The following is a 22,307-nucleotide window of genomic DNA, read 5'->3' as shown; positions in this document are numbered from 1 at the left end:
CTGTACTAACGCGTCATCTAATCCCTGGAGTTTCAGCATTCTCCACAGCCGTTCTCTGTTTACGTTGTCATATGCCCCTTTAATGTCCAAGAACGTAATCCATAGTGGTCTATTCTGTGCTTTCGCAATTTCAATGCATTGCGTTATCACGAACAGATTGTCATCCAGTCGCCTGTCTTGTCTAAATCTATTCTGCAGTTCCCCAAGTATTTCATTTTCTTCCATCCATGCTTGAATTTCTGATTTTATCGCCTGCATTACGAATCTATACACCACTGACGTTACTGTGAGTGGTCTGTATGAATCAATACTGGCTTTGTCTCCTCTGCCTTTATATATTAAATTCATCCTACTTTCTAACCAGTCCTCTGGTATTTGTTTGGTTTCTATCACCTTATCTATTGCCCTCATAAACGATTCCTTACTTTTAGGTTCAAGTAGGTTTATCAGTTGCATTGGTATTCCGTCCGGGCCCACTGCTGTCTGGGGGGAAACCTTTTGCTCTGCTTTTTTCCATTCAAGGTTGCTCAAACTTATTTCCCTTTCCGTAGTCTTTTGTGGCGCTGATGTTATCGGTGCAGGTTTCCCTACCACTATTGTCCTAAACTTCTCACTAATCACTCGATGAATATGCGCCAACGCGTGCTCTCCTTCTAAATGTTCCCCCTCCTCATCAATCAGGAATTTTGGATGGTTATCGTTTTTTGAGCTTAGTGATTTTACATGGTTCCAAAACTTCTTGGATGCGCTTTTGTCCTTCTTCCGCATTTCTGCCATTCATTGTTCGCTTTTCTGCTTGATCTTTGCTTGCACCATTTTCTGCACTTCTAGTTTTTTCCCACGGTAGACCTCCCACTTTTCCTTCACTACCTCCGGTTCCATACCAGTTCTTTTTGCTTCTCTATGTTCTCTCGACGCCTTTCTTCGCTGGTGAATAGCCTCTTTTATTTCCTTATTCCACCAGCTTCTCGGCTTTCTCTTCCCTTTCCATCGGTTTCGTTCCTTTGCTTCATTCATCTTACCCTTTATCAACGCAATCATTTCGTCGTAATCCCAATTTTTGCCTGGGCATTTATTGATTTCATCTTCCAATCTATCAGCGATGATCTTTAACTGCTCATTATTCAAATTATTTCCTCATATTGAACCTATTTCTGCATTTGTCCGGGTTGCGCCTCCAAAGTGCAAGCTAAACCGCTTGTGGTCGCTTCCTAAGCTGTCTGTTCCATTTTCATCTATTCTCATTTCCCGCAGCCTTCCGTATACTGTCTCGGATACTAAACTGTAGTCTATGCTGGACTGTCTGTTACCGCTTTCCCACGTTATTTGTCCGTCACACTTGCTTTCCGTGTTTACTATTACAAGCCGGTTTTCCTGACATAGATCTATCACTAGAGAACCGTTGTGGTCTGTGTATCCATCGAAACCTTCTATATGGGCATTCATATCTCCAACTATGATTATTTCGCCCGAATCTTTGAACTCGTTTATATCTATTCTCAAACAGTTTACCATTTCCTCATTTTCCTCCCTAGCACTACTTCCTGTCGCTCACCTTAGGCATGCGGCAGGCTTTCCCGCAATACATCGGCGCGCAGTGATTTGCGCGGGTGTCACTTGCGACTCCCGCGCGAGCTCGGACGCGTCCAAACCGGCCGTGACAGAGTGGACCAGCGCCACGCATGTATGCCGTTGGAGCCGAAAGCGCTACATGGCCGCTGCGGGCTGCAGTGTCACCGAACTTCAAATCCGCGCCACTCGCTGCGTGCACTTGCTCGGTTCGCTGGGTTCGACGTTACTCGCTTGTATCCATGTTTGTCTCCGCTTTGTCGGTGACGCCGAGGACTCCGCACCGCTTCCGATGGTGCGGAGTCCTCCCGTCGCTCCCGTGGTCCTGCTACGGCGATACTGCAGTGCCATTGAGGGCAGCGGTCTTGTCCTTGTTGACTGTTTAGATACCGTAGAGCAAGCAGTCACCAGCAACGCGTTGTGCTCCAAGAAGCAGGCTACACACAAGCAGTTCTTTCGCCGCAATAAATTATTGTTTTCTTTCCGAGGAAGTGTCGTATCAATAGTGAACTCTAGGGTGGTAAGAGCTGAGCGTTAGCTTGTGACCCCTTCGGCAAGTTTGCTCACATAAATTTTTTTCTTCACTTTCTATATCGAATTTTTGCTATATCGAACTATTTTACAATCCTCACGCTAATCGATATAAGCGGGCTTTACTGTAGGTATAAGCAGAGTCCTTCAATGCCTTGAAGGACTCTGGTATAAGCTATCCTCTCAGTAAAATTTTCACAACAAATGCGCGCTACGCAACCCCTCGATGGAGACTGTCCGCCGCGCTGATGATAAACAAAACGTACGGTCATGCAACGCTTTGTTCGAAACTGCTTTGCGAGCAGACGATAACTGAAGCGCACGCTCCGGCTGCAGACGGATAGACGTGTGGTAGGAACCTGCGGGAGCTATGTCCGCCAAACCACCTAAAAGAGAGGCGATGTCTGCAAAACACGTCTCCACTGATTATATTCCGCACACACCCGCTGACAGTCGAAGGGTGACGGTCGATGGTGCGGTCGTCACCAACGCGTCTTTAAAAGCTGCCCGCCGCGTAAAACCACAGCGCACACTACACTTGCTCCTCGTCGGTCATGGAGCTAAAGCCGTTTCTAAGTCATAGCAAACGGGGGTCTGTTGCCAAACGACTGCACAGCCAATGCGAAGCACTTTTTGAGAGAAAGAAACGGGCTCGAAATTCCCATTTCGTTTAAAAGACCTGTCGGGGCAGAAATAAGCGTGCTACGGAGACCATAAATATAAACCGCGCCGCAGCAGCGGCCACCACGGGCGTCCCGAGTTCAACTCGGCCGTGCAAAACCATGCCCGAGTTTCCTCGGAGTTCTAATGTCAATCAAACACATCCAGAACCTTCGGGGGTGCGGTGTAACATCCGAAGCCACACCTACCCATGGCGCCCACTTTGTGTGGGCGTAGCGTCGTAGCCACGAAATCGTCATTTGATGCCCGCTAGCAGTGACAAGATCTTAGCACAAAACAAAAATGAAGTTCCCAAGCCACCGTCAGCCAATGGTGCCACAGTCGCGGGAGTGTTCGGTCCAAACTGGAGTTCACTATTGTACAAGCCGACAATAGAGGCAAAAACGACACGATTTTCCCATGGGAGCCTTCTTCATACACCGTGAAAGCATAGTCGATGACTAATGACACAACTTCAACGCATAAAACGCACTCGCTCGCAAATTCTCAAACGCACTCTTCAATTGACACGGGACAATTTCTGATAAGCGCCCGCCGTGCACACTCGAGCAAGCCGTTAACAAAACCTATATTTGACGGTCGAGAGCAGGGCGCGTTCCGTTCGCTACAGTGGACCCCATTGATTACTTGGTTTCTGCTTGCGCAGAGCTGCACTGGGTAGCCCTCAAGCCACGTAGCAAACGTAATTCAGGTGAAGAACAGAACACCCAGAAAAACGGAACGGCCCGCGCCGGGCGTGGCCAGCAGCAGGCTGGGGATTTTAAAGTATCAGTGCGGTTATCTAGTTTATGCTAGGGAATGTGTAGTGCAGATCGATTTCAGATGGTGCTGCATGAGGAAGATAGCACAAGCCATACTTTATCAACGACCCCTGTAGAGCGCGCTGAATTGGCCAGGCGTGCTGCGCGCGATTCCGGCGGTTTCGCTCGAGGTGTATCGAATGCTCCACTATCTCTGCTTTCATAACCCAAGCAGCTGGATACTCGGCAGTAGGTGGAAATAGGGCATTCTGGAATAGCGCCCCAGTTCGTAGCGTGAGGCGAGTGAACGCAATGGCCCGGGAGCAGAGCAAGAACACACCAGCCAAACAGAACAGCGTTTCTGGGAAGCTGTGGCATGAGGTGTCCATAGTCTGTTTGGTAAAGTATTGGCGCCAAAAAAGGTGAAAAGGAGAGAGATTCAAGCATGTCGTAGTGAAAAACTTCTTGAAATAACTCGCTTTAAAAAACGAAAGGAAAAGTGAAAACAACGTAGGTGCAAAGAAATCGTTGTTCAGTACCGGCAGGCTTTCGCTTTCAAAGCGTGTAGTCTTACAAAGTGGCCGGAAAAATGCATTCCTTTATTTTTTTGCAGTGCTTGCAGGTACATGCGCAAAATGGGTGACTTAAGTCACTTGTGCTATTAACATGCACAATGAAAACATTTAAAACGCACCGTGCTTCAATATATCAGCAATAAAAACTTATAATTTACAGATAATAGCTCGAATATTGTAGTCGCCAAAACAGCGAATCATGGGGCAATGAATGGCTGCAATAATGCTAGATATCGATTTAAGACGAAAGTGCTTCGTTACCGGATACGCGAAGATTTGGCTAACGTCATATCTGCCACGGAAATGACGCCAGTAAAAAGCAAGTTGCCTGTAAAGAGTGCACCCGTGCACAAAGGGTCTTCTTGCGGGGAAGCAACCTTTAGTACTAAAAGTGCGTTATACTTAGGGTTGTTCGCTTTCGGGTTTTATATTTTAACACGAAAGTGTTTTACGCCGCGATACCTCAAGATTTCACTGCCGTCATATCCGACACGAAAAGACGCCAGTACACCTTTGCCCAAGCAACCCGCCAGCAGGACGTTGCTCGCCAACCCCATCCACAAGACAGCCACCGAACCGCAAATCATGCTCAGCTGCACATTTCACTTTCGTGTTTTACTGATTACTATGACAGAAGAATCAACCACAGTATTTTTTTCTCTGTATTTTACAACTTCTTGACCCTGTAAATGTATACAGCGCAGGCTAATTTAATAAATATCTTGCGAGACTAATCCGTTGTAGACGACATCGTGGCGTGTGTTGGCGGAGCTTGTTGGGGTCCATTCTTTGTCTGCGTTTATTGCTCATGCCACATGGCCAATCAGCTACTGTATTGTTATTGAATATGTGGCACCGATAATTCTCAATGATGGCCGTCGTTCAGGGGCCGTCCATCGCACACTTAGACGTGCGCTATAGGAGAGACTGTCGTGACCGCATTCTGACCGCTCAACTGGAGGAAGAGCGTGCCCTGTAGGCGTCTACGTTCACAGAAATAGGCCACTACAGGATATTTTCGGATCTTTGTGCATCACCTGCTTGGTCACACCAGGCTAGTGTTCACCGTCAATTGCAGTGTGACCTCCGCCGTGTAACACGGGTGTCGTTTGAGGCCTCTGGAGTACGAGCGGCCAGGAAACCGGTAGGACATCACCGACAGCAATTCCTCTGGATTACCTTTTGCTTGTCGATACATGACAGCTTTTTCTACGGGCCAGCCACCAATAACCCAAACAGGACGCTGGCGAGGGCGCTGTATCCACCACTCTAATTGATCCTTCTGCTCCTTGTATTGCCCGTAATCGCGGTGAATTCTCCCAACTGCTGTGCAGCCACAAGCAGGAAAGCTTTGGTGGGCCATTCTCTGAACATGATGCGCGACGCAGGCTTCATCACCCGGGTGGCGTTCGCAATGAAATCCCCTAGCGCTCGGGAAATCTGGTTCCTTCCCTTCACTTTGGTATAGGTAATCATGCTCTTTGAGAACAAAAAACACAATCAGAAAAAAACTAGCCGAAATCCATGGCTGCACAATCGCCTCAGAGGAGTTCCGTGTCAGCTAAATTGAGGCACAGTCACTGATTGTTCCTATTGCTACTTTATGTTGAAAAGCTGCACGTCGAATATTTCATGCAACATCAAGAAATAAAGCAAAATTATCAAAGCTCACTGTGACGATCGAAACCAAAAGTTGATCGATTGATTGTAGTGCTTAACGCTCCGACGCAAGGCAGACGATGGGGCGCGCCGTAGTGGAGGGCTCCGGATTAATTTTGACCATGTGGGGATCTTTACCGTGCGCCGAAATCGCGTACATACGGGCGTTTTTGCTTTTAACCTACATCAGAAAAGCGGCCGCAGCGGCCGGGAATCGAACCCGCATCCTCGTGCTCAACAGCAAAATACCTTACCCGCTGGGCCACCGCGTCGGGTAAACCAAAAGTTTAAAACCTTTCCCGGGAACAGCAGAAATAATGCTTCAACGATTAGTTTTCTTATGTATCTTTTTCACAAACTACACTGTAATTGGTTTTACAAGCAAGCACATTCTTGTTAATTATTTAGTTTCATTGGGTTTTATGAAATTTTTGTGGTGCTTTGCAAATATATTGAGACGCTTTGGTCACGTGGTTATGAGAAGCTTGAACTGTAAGAACTGCAATTTCGCATGTTCGCCTTTGCTACACGATCACGCCCTTGTTTTCTGCTCCGTGACCAATTACTCTGACATACGCGTTTCTACAGGTGGATAATGCGTCATTCGATTTCGTCGAAAAGCACTTCGTTCCCGTTGCCCACGCCACGTTCGACAAAATGGTAAACGTCGCCTCGGCCAAGCAGACGCTTCTAGCCCTGGGGGCCGGCAACTTCCTAGACTACACTAGAACCTTCGTATTTGGAAGCCTCTTCTCTCAAGATGAGTAAGTTGAGTAAAGTACTCCTTACCGCGTTTTGAACCTTTACTTTTGTTTTTATTTCCCGATCTCCATTCGGTATCATGAAGTAGCAAATCCGACTTGTGGTTTTATTTCAACCTAGTCATTGGATATCCAGTTTCCTTGTATAGTTGACCTGCCAGGTATCATAATTGGCCTCACATACTAGGTTTCGTGAACATACCTACTGTTAGAAAAAATTACAGACGTAATGTTATTTCGTTCATCATTGCGTTCCCGTAAATTTTGTTCCGGTTGAGGTTGCCATACATCATAGCCTGTACAAAAATTTTCATTTTTGAGCCTGTGAACTGCCATCACAGAAAAAAGTGCACTAATAAAACACGGCAACAAGCAACAATCAAGGGAAGTGAACGTGCAAAAATGTTAGTATATTCTAAAATACTCCTTTAAACATTGTGCCTTTGTCGTACGACTGCTGAACGAAGAAAAAGACAGATGGTCGAAGCAGTATGTTCCACGAAGTGTGAACCACCGAATGCGCAACCCTCGATCGAAGCAGGTGCAGTGCAGTTATGCGCAATTATGCGTAGCGGCTCCAGAAGTCTGACGCATGATGGTTTCCTTCCTAATAATATTTAAGAACTATAAATGGGTAATATACTGTTTCATTGCTTGAAGTGGCTTCTTCTATTTGCTTGAAAGGTTTACGATTCTTCCCGATATCGAATGTTCTGTTTATCACTATACTACGCCACTGATGGACCACTGCTTATTTTAGCTGCGTTACGTTCACTGCTTGCTATGATAGCCGATGACCAGTTTTAATGCGATAGTTGGGATAAAACCACAATGCGTGACATTTTTAAGCCCCTCCACACTGTTGCGCTAACCTGAGACACATCGGGCGCATCAGAGCGTTTCGCTTTCGGTATGTCACAGGGAGTAGAACCCACGGGGGTGCTAGTGATTACAGGAGAGGTGCACCCCGTCTCATTACTTCTACAGCGCCTTGCTGCGTGGTGCCCCCAGCGTTGGTGGAACAGCTCCGACATGCGCATGCGTGTTGCAAGTCATATAGAGGGCGATAATATTTGCTCCAACCAGTGCACTGAATGACTACATCGACTACTACCAACAGGGTCGCGACGATGGTTCTGTAGTTCGGGAGGGCATTTATCTATTCAAGAAAAGAGATGCCACGATTGTCTCCATACAACCTACGCCTTTGTCACTGTGCCATGTTTGAGGGATTGAATCGTGCGTTCGCTCTTGTCAATCCGAATCCTAGGCAGCGCAGCACCTTGTACGTCTTAGTGGCCACGCTCAATAAGGAGTAGCGGGTTATCCCTATCTTGGGGAAACTGTGGCATACACGCGTTGTCGTCGTCGTTGCTGTCCAAGTGCGCTTAGGAAGCCTTTGCCTCCGCCACTGCCATTGCTGTAGGATGTTTTTTGCTGCTCTGCTTCGTGACCCGCAGCCGCCAGTGTTGGTGAATGGTTCCGTTCAGTATTTTCACAGCAGCGTAATCTTGATGTTTTGCATTCGTCCAGCCAAAGAAAAAGTAGGTTTGTTTACGCCTTTAAGAAAGCACAGTATGTGCTAAACGTCTTGCACCGAGCATTGTGCTGCCCGTAGACGTGGGTAGAAACAACGATCTCACACTTTAAAATGCTGCCTTGTACAATAATAGTGTTCAGTGAGCACATAACGGATATGAAACCAGGCATGAAAATGTTGACATCTATATTTGTACCGTTAGGTTGCGGTGATGATTCCCTAACAAATGCGTCTGAACTTGTGTTTTAGCGATGAAGACAGTCATATGTTACGGTAAGTAAACGTTGCAAATTTTAAACTGGTAGAGCAGTCTTCTAGGTTTGTTACGTACGGGCGTTATTTACTTATTAAACTTGCATATAATATTCTGCAAACATTGAAGGATACCGAAGTGTCTATCTTCATTTTGCGTTGCGATTGGCTAGTTATTGTGTTAGTATAATATATTTACACACATATACGCACATACACACACACAATGTTCTCCTTCTCAATCATACACTAAATGCATAATGCAGTACAAAGATTATGCGGGAAAATACCGTGAATTTTCCCGCAACAACGTTGAGGCAAGCAATATCAAGCATTCAGCTTTCAAGGTTTCATGGAAATGACAAGAAGGCTGATCCAATAAGATCGTTTAGGGTGCTTGCGTGTGCTCTCTCTTCTATGATGCCAGCAACAGAGAATGTGTCGTTACCGGAAAACAGAAAATGATGGCCGAAGACCTCTGCAGTTGGCAATCGCCCGTAATTACCTAAAATATTAACCCCGTGATGTTGAACCTGCCATAACGACTAGATATAAACTACCACGTTGTGAATGAGCATTGTGTTGTAAATATTTTCTGCTAGCGAAGGACATATGAGGCGTTATTTTCGAAACGAGCCAGATCCAAAAAACGAAATTAAGTCAGACAAAGCTGCAGTGACAAGAAAAGGACAGCGACTTTCGCATAAAAAAGAGGTGTCCAAAAATAGGTGAGATAACCCCCTGCAAACGTGTACGCAGGTCCTAGTCAGTAAGAAAAATTAGCCAGATTCTGCTGTTTCACAGATTAAAATGAGCCAAATTCATTCTCCCAATGGGAGTTTGCTGTGGGCTTGACTGTTGGGATGGTTTCAGGGGTGTTATCTGAAGTTTTTTTCTGTTTTGCTGTTTGGTGCTGGCTTGTCATAAATTCAGACCGCAATTAGGAGATCGGCGAAATATCTATCGCCAGTCGTCGAAGGCAAAGTGAACGAAATGAACGAAAGTGAACTAAATCAAACTGAGACGTAAAATACTCATTTCATCTCGTGTCGCCCGCCCTACCACGTAAGGTTGGTTATATTTATTTTTTACTCCTATATTTACGTTTTTATATCTTTACTAAATAGCCGCCGCTTACAAAGCCACGCAAATCCCCCCCCCCCCTCATGCAAATACACCCACTGAGGGTACGAATCACTTCATTCAGGTGAAGAATATAAGAGCGGCATTATTGTGAAGCGCTTTAGAAATTCACGGCAAGATAATAAAGAACTTGCTTACTTCGTGAGTGCCTTCAAGTGTGCTCAAGGAAGGTATCGTACGGAAAAATTCGAAAAGAGCTACTAATGGTGCCCAGAAGACTCACTTTTTTATGTATAGTGCTGATGTTTTTGAAGCCCTGTTGCATTGTGTAATGTCTTTTCCAACCAAAGTCCACCGTGCCGTTCTTGAACGTCAATTTAACTAAAGTTTTCATAAGAATGCCGCATCAGTTTGAGCGTTGCAATTCATGATGAGCCAACTCCAAACTTATCGTCGTAATATTGCTCAAATTCGCTGCATAATTTTTAATTACTTGTTCCCATAAACTTCTCCTAGCTAACATGTATTACATTAAATAATAGCTTCGGCAGCGCTGCATTTAGGTCCGTAACATACTTCCCCTTTTTTCTCAAATTTGCTCTAGCTGAATGTGGCTCATTTCGACAAAAAAAGCCTCATAAATGTGGGGCTAGAACGCCTGAAATACGCTGTTCGTAGAGTCCTGAAGCAGCTGTTTAACACGTAACACGTTATCTGAAGCTTCATAAACATGCTTTGAAACATATATTTTGTACCCACTTCGTAACAATGACCCTCCTTTTTAGACTTGAAGCTTGGTGGAACCCCCACGCCGTGCTGAGCAGCGTGATAGCACTAAATCTGATGCACACCACGTTGCTGCGCCACCTGTCCGGAGAGGCCACTGCCACCATCACCATGAACCTGCGTCTTTACAAAGAAGAGCAGGTAAGAGGAGTTTTGGGCATCTTCATTAGTATGAGACCTCCGAGTTTGGGCAGGCCCATAGGCCGTGTACGTCACCTCCCCGATTGTACTGCAGTGAGTAGAGTTTCCCTTACAAGCTTGATTAAATCAAGTTCGGAAATATGTTGCACTCTACTCGGGTAATTTTATTTCAAGCAAAGGCGCCTTGCATGATGACAGATCTCCAAGGTGCAGTAGCTCTGGGTTGCCCAGGCCGTCCCCTTCCTCGACGCAGGCCGACGCTTTATTGTGAGAATGGAGGTGGACAGCTTCGCTGCTTCTGCTTTCAGGTTAAACGGGGATTGTGGGTTGCCGGTGCGGTGCGCTGGCACATCCATGCAATGTTCAAGACAGTGCAATGAAGAGGGACTAATTGTGGGATCAAGAAGAGGGACAGGTAACGAGAATTTGTAATCAGATAACCAACTAGAATAGAAGATATCATAGATCGAACTAAGGAAAAGAAGTGGGCGTGGGCTTGCCATGTAGTGAGACAAACGACAACCGGTGGACCACGACGGTAGCAGAGCGGCTACGGAGAGATTGGGTTTAAAGAGGGGAAAGTCAATAAGTAGATGGAGGGATGAAATAAGAAAATTCTGAGGCAAGGAAGGGACGCGAACAGTGCAGGACAGGAGCAGGTGAAGGTTAGTAGAAAAGGCCTTCATCGTGCAGTGGACCTGAGTAGGCTGGAGAAGAAGAAGAAGAAGAAGAAGAAGAAGAAGAAGAAGAAGAAGAAGAAGAAGAAGAAGAAGAAGAAGAAGAAGAAGAAGAGGAAGAAGAAGAAGAAAAAAAACAAGGACAAAAAGAAAAAGAAGAAGAAAAAGAAGAAGAAGGAAAAGGAAACAAACAGAAAAAGAAACAGAAGAAGAAGAAGAAAGGAAGAAGAAAAAGAAAAAGAAGAAGAAAAGAAGAAAAAGGAAAATAAAAAGAAGAAGGAAAAGAAGAAGAAGAAAAGAAAAAGAAAAAGAAGAAGAACAAGAAGACGAGAAATAAAAGAAGAAGAAGAATAAAAAGAAGTAGTAGTAGACGAAGAAGAAGAAGAAGAAGGAAAAGAAGAAGAAGAAGAAAAGAAAAAGAAAAAGAAGAAGAACAAGAAGACGAGAAATAAAAGAAGAAGAAGAATAAAAAGAAGTAGTAGTAGACGAAGAAGAAGAAGAAGAAGAAGGAAAAGAAGAAGAAGAAGAAGAAGAAGGTGACAATGAGTAGGCGTGGATGTCATGCACAAGATCTGTATTCCTTTCGTTCGTAGCCACACTGTGCCAGCATAGCGGCGTGGCGGGAAGGAAGTAAAGTTGGTGTGAGTGTGTGATCCCATGAGTTACTCTGCTGGAAACGAGAACGTTGTTTATGAACACGAGCCACAGGGCGAGCCGCTTCTCGTCCCCTCCTAGAAGTGTGTCCTGGGTACTGACGACGTAAATTATAGGAAGGATGTGATGGTTCAAAAAAAGTGTCAGGCGAGAAGTTTAATCTGCCCAGACTGAAAGTTCATTAGAGGGCCGTAATTCGGCGCGGATAGAAATATACTTAGTTCGAGTGTGCTGTGGCGACGGCTTGTTCATCTGCCGGCTCTTTGAAAGTGCAGATTATGGTAGCCGTGAATCTTCGTGAAACCGATGGCTTGTACAGGGGGCGCGTGTAATGGGGTGTGTTTGTGTAGCAGCTGAAGGTAGAGGTGGTGAACGCCCAGTACACCCAGAGGTTGTGTACTGGACGTGGGCGGGGCTTCTCCGGGGTATACAGATACCACAGCATTGAGGCAGTGGGTTGTCGTAGCAGAGACGTTGTAGGTTGGCTGAGACGGGAGCAGTGAGTTTAGGCGTACAGCTGGGATATGCGCTGGGCTTCACAGAATTGTTCATACTTGTTTTTGTTGTAGCTAGAGCGCTGACGTGGTTGGAAGGAGTCAAGTCCGGTGTTGTAGGTTCGTCGTACGGTGGTGTTAAGTCGTTCGAGCTCAGCCTTCTTGAGATCAAAATAGGGGTATCTAATTAACTGGACTATCAGTAGTACGTGACGGCAAATGTTGCCCCAATTTTAAATGATATACCTGCAACATGCGCGGTGGAGTGAGGTTCTATTTGGTTAGTGAATTCTGAAAGAATGGGCCAAGGCTGTATGGTAGTCAATGAGCCGATGTGTTTCTTAAAATACGAATAGTGAGGATGCGCAGGGTCGTTACGTTGTTAACAGCCACTCAACCTTATTTTATAGTCTGTAAACGGGTCTGTATTATTGCCGTAAATACGCTTGTTCAAGGTGAGGAGGATGGATTTTTATGGAGCAAATAATGGGCGAAGCGCTTGTATTAACGTTTGGGCCATGGCGACGGCTGCCTGTAAAGCGTGGGGCCACAGTTCTCGAAGTTCGAGCTGGACGCCGCCGGGCGCCCCACACAAGACGTGCGGTCACGGGCGGTCGCCATTTTTCATGGTAATTTTTGTGAGCTCCTCATGGGGCGCAAGCCACCGCCCAAACGTGGACGACGGCAGCCGTTCCTCACGACGCGTACGCTCACGTGCACTCGACTGGGCTGAGTTTTCTGGTAACGCTCGACGGCGGATCTAAAACCTTAAGCAGTTCTGCGGGGAGGATCGCCGCCAGGGGGCCGACACAGGCGCCCGCGCCTCGTTTCGTCTCCCGCTTTTCGCCTTCTATACGCGATCACTCGACGTGCACGCGCTAGCCACCACCATCGATGGATTCCGAACCATCTCAGGAACCGACGGACACCACGCTTAGCCCACTCCGACCATCCGCAGCGACACAAGCCAACCGCGAAGTCTGCCAGCGTCACCGCCGCTGCTGGGCCTACCTTCAGGCCTAGCACGAGCGGCCGCTCTCCAGCCATGCCGCAGCAAGAACACCTGCTCGCGCCCTCCGCCACGCCACCGGAGCACGTGCAACACATGGCACCCGCCGCCTCCACTGAGATGGAAACGGGCTCCGACTCCCATAGTGAACCTACGCCTGCCGACGCCGGCGTCGATCTCCCGCCGCCAAGCACCAACCCGCCGCCCGCCACCTCAACCGAAGAAGACGCCGCTCAACAAATGGACTATGACCACCTCAGCGGCCGAACGTGCCCCCGCCCGAACCCCTGGATGGAGGTCATCTACGCACGCCGAAAGAAGCCGTCAACATCTACGCCCACGTCACCCCATGCCGCCGAGACGCCTCCTAAAGCGGCGCGTACCATACCACCCCCGCGCTTCCCGCCGACCCACTACCTCACTGTCGTCCGCCTACATGACGGCCTTCGTGTCGGCGACTGGTCGACCAGCGACCTAGCGCGAGGCCTCACCGCCTCAAGTAACATACCCGACTCGACCTTCCGCACCCTCGTCACCCTCCAAGCGCAACCCAACACCAACCTCATCGTGGCTAGTACTTCCGACCCCCATCTGGCCGACCGACTCTCCAGAATAACGGAACTAACTCTCCGCCAGATCACCTACGCTGTCACCGCCTACATGCAGCCCCCGCCAGGCACTGCACGTGGCGTAATTCACGGAGTCCCTGAGGGTCTCACTCAGGAGCAACTTATAGAACTCACGGCTACGAACCGCCCGTACCTCATCCATGCCCGCATTATGGGCAAAACCAGGTCCGCTCTCCTCACCTTCGCCGGAACCCGCATTCCTTACTATATTAAGTTTGACTGCGAAATGATCCGCTGCCGACCGTACCGCCGAGCCCTCCAAACCTGCTCATGTTGCGGCGATATCGGGCACCGCCAAGATGTCTGCCCGCATCCCGACAAGCCACGGTGCCACAGCTGCGGCACTCCCGATCCGACACCGCAACACACCTGCACTCCTCGCTGGAAGCTGTGCGACGGACCCCACCCAACGGCCCACCGCGACTGCCCCAAGCGCTACCGACCCACTTCTCCACCATCGAAGCAGCGCCCGCTTGACTTGACCAAGACCTCAATCCGACCGAGCACCGATGCCCACGAATTCCCGCCGCTCCCGCCACCGCAGGCATCACTCAACCAACACCCTACCGGGCCCCCCTGCCACAGGTGAGCTGGTCAGCTAAATCACTCGCGCCTCCCACTGCTCCTACACCACCACACCCTAACCCGTCTCACCCCTCTTCCTCCCCCGACCCACTCACCGCCGCCCTCAAAAAATTCCAACAACACTTACAAAAACAACTTAACGAACTTAAAAAACAAGTCGACACCCTCATGCGACTCCCCCCTCCCCAGCCCATCCCTCCACCCCTCTCCGAGGACCGCATCATCGAACGTGTAACTGAAATTGTCAGTGCACGCATGGCCGCCCAAATTGAAGATGCCCTAGCAAAAGTTTTAAACGCCCAAGCCCAAACCCATGCTCCTCTCGTCAAGAGCTTCCAACTTCTCACAGAACGCCAAGCCAAATTCGAACTCGCCCTCCAACGCAACCCGGACAGCCTGTCCCTTTCCACTGATAGTCCCCCCAAGAAACCCAAGCAACACCCGTATCATGCCTGACATCCCCATTGACACCATAACTGTCTATCAATGGAACTGCCGCTCGTTCAATAGCAAACGTCATCAACTCTCCCTCTTCACCCAAAACGACCCCCCCGATGCCCTGCAAGAAACCAACACCTCCACCCCCCGCCTATCACAATACAACGCCTTCACGCAAGATCCCCAATCACGCACGGCCATCCTCGTTCATAACTCACACCCGGCACAACCGCACCGCCTCAGCCAAACCATCCCCCACACCTTCGTCGAAATCATCTCGACTCGCCCCACACGCCCGAGCGTATACATCCTCAACATCTACAGCCCCCCTAACGACCACCTCAAGACCATAGAAACCCTCTTTCAAGAAGCGGTACAGATAGCTGGATCCCACCCCCTTCTTGTCCTTGGTGACTTCACTGCCCCTCACGTGACTTGAGGCTACCGCTACGCCTCAAAGAAGGGTACCGCGCTGCTCCCGGCCAGCCAAAATCGTCACCTCGTCCTCCGAAACGACCTAACCGTCCCGACTAGAACCGGCAATAGCGTTAGCCGTGACACTATACCCGATCTGACCTTCACCAGACACTGCCCCACAGCCCAGTGGCACCGGCTTGACGAAAACCTCGGCAGCGATCATTTTCTCATAACTCTCCGCGTACCCTTCGTTCACAAACCCCTCCACAGAGGCACCGCACACCTCCCGAACTGGCCCAAACTTCGCAAGGATCCCACCTCCTTACCACCCATTGGCGACAACCTGGACGACTGGGCACAGGCCCTAGAACAGAGGGTTTGCGCCCACACTCAATCTATAGCCCTCACAGACGCCACGCCGGCGGCTGATCCACACCTCCTCCACATGTGGGGTGCCCGTCGGGGCCTTTCTAAAAGATGGAAGCGCCAGCGCCACAACCACACCCTCAGGAAACGTATAGCCCGCCTGAACCAAGAGATCCAAACGTACTCCAGCCAGCTTCACAACCAAAACTGGCGGGACTACTGCACCCGCCTGCAAGGCACCCTCCACACCCGCAAGACCTGGCACCTCCTCCGCTCCCTCCTGGACAACCACTCTACTCAACGTCAATCAATGCACCGCATCCATTAACTCATCCGCAACCATTCGCAACCCCCTCGCGAGCTTCTCCGCACCATCAGGCAGCATCTCTTTGGTGATCCGGTCACTCATCCCCCTGCCCCAAACCTTCAATACACCGGACCCCCCAACGCCGACATGGACCTCCCCTTCACCATTACCGAACTCCACGCCATTCTTGCCCGCCTCACCCGCAACACCACCCCGGGCAGAGACCACATTAGCTATAGAACTGTCCGCAACCTCCCGGGCGACACCCTTGAAGACCTCCTCACCTATTACAACAGCAACTGGGAAGCCGGCACGTACCCCTCACAGTGGCGCCACTCAGACATCACCCTTATCCCCAAGCCCAACAAACCAGTCTCCGCCACCACCCTCCGACCCATCGCCCTCACCTCCTGCCTCGGCAAGATCTATGAACACCTAGTTCACCAGCGCCTCTCCACCTACCTCGAAGACCGTAACCTGTACCCCCTTACCATGTTCGGTTTCCGCCAACATCTCTCCACCCAAGACGTCCTAATACAAATAAAAGAACAGCTCCTTGACCACCTCAGCCGCGACACCCCCAAAACACTCCTCACCCTCGATGCCAAAGGGGCCTTCGACAACGTTACGCACCAAGCCATCCTCGATAACCTCAATCACACCGGTTGCGGCCACCGCGCCTACCAATTCGTCTCTGCGTTCCTGCGGGACCGCACTGCCACCCTCCGGCTCGGCCCTATCCAATCCCCTACCTTCAACACCCCTGCCAAAGGCACACCGCAAGGCTCCGTTATTTCCCCCTTACTCTTTAACATCGCCCTCCTCCACCTCCCCAGTCTCCTGAATGCCATCCTCGGTATCCACCATGCGCTTTATGCCGATGACCTGACTATATGGACTACCAGTGGCTCCAGCGGCGCGCAACAAGACGCCCTCCAGCAAGCCATCGACACCACTGTCGCCTACCTCCACCACAGAGGCCTAACCGTCGAACCAAGCAAGTCTGCCCTCCTCGTTCTCCGAGCCCGCACCCGCGACCGCCCCCCATAGCCCACCCCGGACCCACAAGTGACCATCCACGGCTCACCCATTCCCCAAGTCACCACCCTTCGGGTACTCGGCGTTCCTTTCCACTACGACGGCTCCGGCGCAATTCTTCTCCCACAGCTCCACAGAACAATCACCCAACTTACGCACCTCATTCGGCGCATCCGCGGCTGCACCTACGGCCTCAAAGAATCCGACACCTGCAAACTCGTTCAAGCCCTCCTCATCAGTCGCCTTACATACTGCTGCCCTTTCGTCGACCTCAAGACACAGGAAGCTAACAAGCTGGACGCTCTGATCCGCAAGACCTACAAATCAGCCTTAGACCTCCCTACCTACACGTCCAACACACGCCTTCTCCAGCTTGGCCTCCACAATACCCTCACAGAAATCTTGGAAGCCCAACGCACTTCCCACCTGCACCGACTCTCCCTCACACCGGCTGGTCGACGGGTACTTCAGGTCATCGGACGCACGGCCCCTGCCACCCCACACGCGCCCCAACGTATTCCCCTCTCCATTCGTCAACGCATCCACGTCCCTCCCGTCCCCAAGCATATGCACCCCATCTACAACCAAGGCCGCCGCAACGCCCGCGTCCGATTCCTCGAAAAACGCTACGGCTCGGATCCCAACACCCGCTATACCGACATAGCGCAGTCCTCAACCCACCTCAGCACCACCATCGCAGTCCTCAACAACGAGGGCCGCCTCCCCACCGCGGCCTCCTACCGCCACATCCCCACGCTCACCGTCGAGTCCCTCGCCATCGCCCACGCTGCCCTGACCCACTGCCACCAACCCTACCTGACCATAATAACCGACTCGCAGCAAGCCTGCCGCCTCTGCCAAGCCGGCCTCGCCCCGCCAGCAGCCATTCACATCCTTCAACGCCTCCCTGAAGACATTGACCTCTCCATTATCTGGACCTCCGGCCACTCCGGCCTGGCAGGGAATGAAGCGGCCCACGCCGCAGCCCGCGCACTCATTACCCGCGCACTTCCCTCGCCTAGCCTCGACCAAATAACTCCCCCACCCCCCGACCCAGCAGCCCTGACACCTCTCGACCCCACGTACAACTCCATCCTCTCCCACCGCACTAACTCCCGACGGCGATACCCGCCCCTCCACCCTTCCCTCACCGCCCAACAGGCCTACATCCTCCGCCGACTACAGACCGAAACCTACTTTAACCACGTCATTCTATACCACATTTCCCCTTCTCTCTTTCCACCCGACTGCCCACATTGTCACATCCCTCTCAACACCTACCACCTCGTCTTCTCCTGCCCCCAACACCCACATCCCCACCCCTCCCCTTCCCCTGAGCAGTGGGAGTCCGAGCTGACCAGCTCCGCACCGGAGCGCCAGGTCGCCCTGGTGCGGCGCGCACTGGAAGCAGCCCGGACAAGAGGTCTCCTGGACTTAGGAGGCTAACCACGCCCTTATACCCCTTCCCTTTAAGCTCAATAAACGTTTTGCCACCACCACCACCACCACCACCATGTAGCCGGCCAGTATTTCTTACTATTCTTGCTAAGGAGGCACAGGATCACTCCATTGAGTTGTAGAATATCCTGCATGGACAGATATTTGCGCAACCCATGAATTGCATAAAAACCGTGGTCATTCTCCCCTTCGCAGAGGGAGACGCGATTCTGGGCCATTTTTTAGGGGCGAAGCTCCTAAAGCCATGAGTCTGTCCGTCCCTTGTGTCCCGTGGTACGTGACCGCCGCATGCTTTCGGAGATGTCGCAAAGTGGGCCGCGTTGCACGCGCAAGAACCGGCTGCAACCGGCAGCGCAAACTCGGCACCGGGAGCGCGAGCTTGTCTGTGTTCGCCAACGGAGGCGCGAGCGCACGTGCACTGCGAGGGGAAGATCACGCAAGAGATAACGCCACGAACGCAGGCAGTCGTTCTCGGAGATCGAACGAGACGCAAGGACCTTTGCTCGTTTCCTCTCGTCTTGTTCGGGCACAAGTTCGCCTTAAATAAAAGTACTTTCTTTACCGTTGTGTCCCATCCTACGTGACAAATTGTGGTGGAGGTGCGGGGTAGTCCTCGATGGCGCGGGGTCTTTCACCAGGTCTGGGCCTGGGAGCATTGACTCCGAAAATAAAAGTTGATTTGTACAATGTACGCACACAGTCTTACGTCTTTCTTAATGATGTAATGGGCGAACTTTCACGGGAGAGTTACGGTTACCGATGATCTCCCCCTCTCGAGCTTCGCCCCACTTATCATCATTCATTCCGTGGATATGGCGTGATTTTTTCATGAGACTGAGAACGCATAAGGCATGAAGAATTGGCGGTGGTTATTGGTGTTTTCTTGCTCGCAAGTTCTGGATATGATTTTGAATTTTGCATCGTACCATGGCGAGGATCGATATGCGTTGTTTAGCAATTTTCCTTGTATGTTAGTGGGTGTTCGAAGACACGCCATTGAAGTTGTGAAAGAGATTGTTGTTCTACGGCCTCTGCCAGCAGAAACTGCGTTTTCGTTGTGGTTATAGACTGCAGCTTCAGTTTCGACCAGGGTTAAGAATTTGCCGATCTTGATGTTGCAAAGGTACATCTATATGGTCTCAGAAGCGCCGCGGAAGTTGACGGGCAGGAGTCCTACCAGGAGGGCCTATTCTGTATGAATATGTGTGAATATTGACGGTGGACCACTCTAACACAGGTCCCATGCGCACCCACAGTTACTGCATGTTGCTTAGAGACCATAAGTCCTTGACAAATTTACGGGCTTCATTTTTCTTCCGCTAATCACAGAGTGTGGTGGGGCCATTGCTGGACTTCTCCAAGGTAGCGCGACGGGACACCCTGACCATCGTCCTGCCGATGTTCCTGCGGGCCGTGTTTATTCCTCTCGGCACTGCGTTCAGCCTAGCTCCAGTGGCGCTTCAACCTTGCTCAGAGCGACTCAGTGGCGTGCTCACACTCCAGCTTATGACCGGAGTGCGGCCTGCGCTGTTCTGGGCCTCTAACCTTACCTTCGACCTGGTCATCTACGGCCTCACGTGGGCCCTGGTAGGGTTAATAGTCAACTTCCACCACGACCTGGCAGCCACAACAAACGGTAAGCCAAAAAGCAATTACTTTCAACTTTTTATACCATAGACCGTAGTAAAAAGAATAAAAAATGGTAAGCTAACTATGCAAATGGAGGGAAGTTCACAAAAGTGGATATTCACGATTACTTACAACGGCTGTACCTTTTGAATTTGAGAAATTCTGGCGGATATGCTGCACTTATATATGGTGGGCCTTTGGTTGTTTGCATGTATATAGCTTCTTATCGTCTAGGCCTCGCTATCAGTCATTAAGCGGTAATGAACGGCGGCACTAGGTTGCGTTTTATGTCGTGCCAGCACCAAGCAGGTATATATAGTGTTAATTATCGTGCCGTTTTACTACTGATCAATTCCGCCGATGCTGCTGAAAAGCATCGAACTTGCTTCCCATTTTGTGCAGGATAGGGCTGTTAGGAGTACTCTCGTTGTGGCGCAGCCGAAAGCGCAGCAGTTACCTTCAGTATAACAAAATAGGTGTTGCATAAGAAAGATATGTTGCAATGAACCTTTTCCAAGTGCTTTATCTGCGCATGCGCTCGGAGGCGCTGTTACTACTTTTGTGGGCTCGGTGTTATTTGACACACGCACACGCACACAAACACGCGCACAAACACGCGCACGCGCAGGCAACGCACACGCACACGCACGCTCACAAACGCACACGCACGCGCGAACGCGCACACGGGCACGCATACGCGCACAAATGTACTCTCACTCGCAAATGCAGTCGCACTCGCACGCACGCATGCACACACACGCAAACGCAAACGCACTCGCACACGCACAAGCACACGCACACATCACAGCCAAAAAGAGGAACCCCAAGAGATAATGGAGGCAGACGACAACGCACGTGCTGGTGATTGTTGTGTTACCTTTCCCTCCCCGTCAATCAAGGAAAAAGACTTTGTGTTTTCCGAGTCAATCTGTCGCCTTGTCTAGACAATGTAAAAACCGGTGAGAGGGGTCCCAAATGTATGGTAAGGTACTGCGGAAGAGAATGTTTGGGTGTACGTATGCTTTTTTTGTTATGAGTATACTTGCCTAGGAACGTTATAAAAAGTGTGATATCTACATAAAATTATCTGAAACTTAAACTTTGTGTTCTGTGGTCAGTGTCTTCGTTTTTTTTTGAGCAAGTGAATGGACAACATGAAATACTTACACCGTGTTATGAAATAAATATTTCCCTCCTATGCGAGCTCGTACTTTGCGGAATTCGTTGTGGCAGAGTAAACCACACAGGTAAAGTAAAAAGAAGGGTTCCGGGACTTGAAAAATGCAGCTGCAATTTTAATGCTGCGTTCACGTCGAAATGGTATACTGGGTTATCGCATTATAATGCGTAACAATAGATTAATTTTCAGGTTACCGGGCGGAGTTGACCAGAGCCGTGTTTAAAGGAGCCCAACGCCGTTGTATATTTTATGTTTTATTTGATGCGGCTTCGGAGATAGCGAGGAAAAGTCTCTTTCTCCATCTTTTGGTTTTGTTCTGTTTCTACGTCACCTCTCGTCGAAACCGCTTTTGTCAAACTAGACAGAGAATTTTTCCTTGTATTCTTGTTACTCTGCTTAAAAGTGCTCGATACGGCTTGGGACAGTATTTTATGAATCTTTACTTTTAAAATGGGTGTCACGGAGCCCACGACGCACATTTTAACCCGGATTTTTATTTGGTTTTAAAAAGCACTTCGAAATTAGTTTTTGGTGAAAAAAAAACGCTTTTATTATTTTTGATGCCCCGGTGTCCTAAAATACTGCCTAAGGTTATGTCTGCGCTAAGACATGTGGTGCATGAACCTTGCCTCTGGTGGGAATAATAGTCTGGAAGGTTTTGCCAACATGTATAGCTTCTCGAGGCTTGTTGCTACGAGAGGCACACGGAGAACGCTGATGGGTTTTCGCAGCATTTGTAACCACGCATTTTCAAATGGCTCAATTTAACCATCGTAAATCTCCCTCTGCTTGCCACGTCTGACGTGCTGATGAAACATTGAGAAAGGATAGAACACATGTGCTGGAACTTTCGTGACGCCTGGTGGCAAAATAAATGGACCAATATTGGCTCTTGGGTTCTCCATATGTGCACACCTGTATTTGAAGTGTAGGCCGAATAAAGTTTTAATACAATTACTGTTTATAGAAGCTTATAAAAAGATGCTCGACAACGTCCTATCACTCTCGTCCTTGTATATGGTTGAACGAGAACCGCAATGTTTTTGTACGTCAGATATGGCACGGTGATAGCGGAGCCGCAAAGTACAATGGTGCTGTTAAGCCAGGA

General features: G+C 49.6%; 1 protein-coding gene across 1 annotated transcript in view; it reads left to right on the top strand.

Moving 5' to 3' along the window:
• LOC144167872 (phospholipid-transporting ATPase ABCA3-like) overlaps window positions 1–22,307 on the top strand; it is a 148,433-nt gene that overhangs the window by 87,387 nt on the left and 38,739 nt on the right. The window contains exons 12-14 of the mRNA XM_077697018.1: window positions 6,344–6,519; window positions 10,177–10,318; window positions 19,720–20,026. Of these exons, the coding sequence (XP_077553144.1) occupies window positions 6,344–6,519; window positions 10,177–10,318; window positions 19,720–20,026 (625 nt within the window). The remainder of the gene's footprint in view (window positions 1–6,343; window positions 6,520–10,176; window positions 10,319–19,719; window positions 20,027–22,307) is intronic.

The sequence above is a fragment of the Haemaphysalis longicornis genome, unplaced genomic scaffold (assembly GCF_048455015.1).
Source record: "Haemaphysalis longicornis isolate Haplotype H1 unplaced genomic scaffold, Haemaphysalis longicornis Haplotype H1 scaffold_2, whole genome shotgun sequence".
NCBI classification, from domain to species: domain Eukaryota; kingdom Metazoa; phylum Arthropoda; class Arachnida; order Ixodida; family Ixodidae; genus Haemaphysalis; species Haemaphysalis longicornis.
This window is presented reverse-complemented; position numbering and strand designations above follow the sequence as displayed.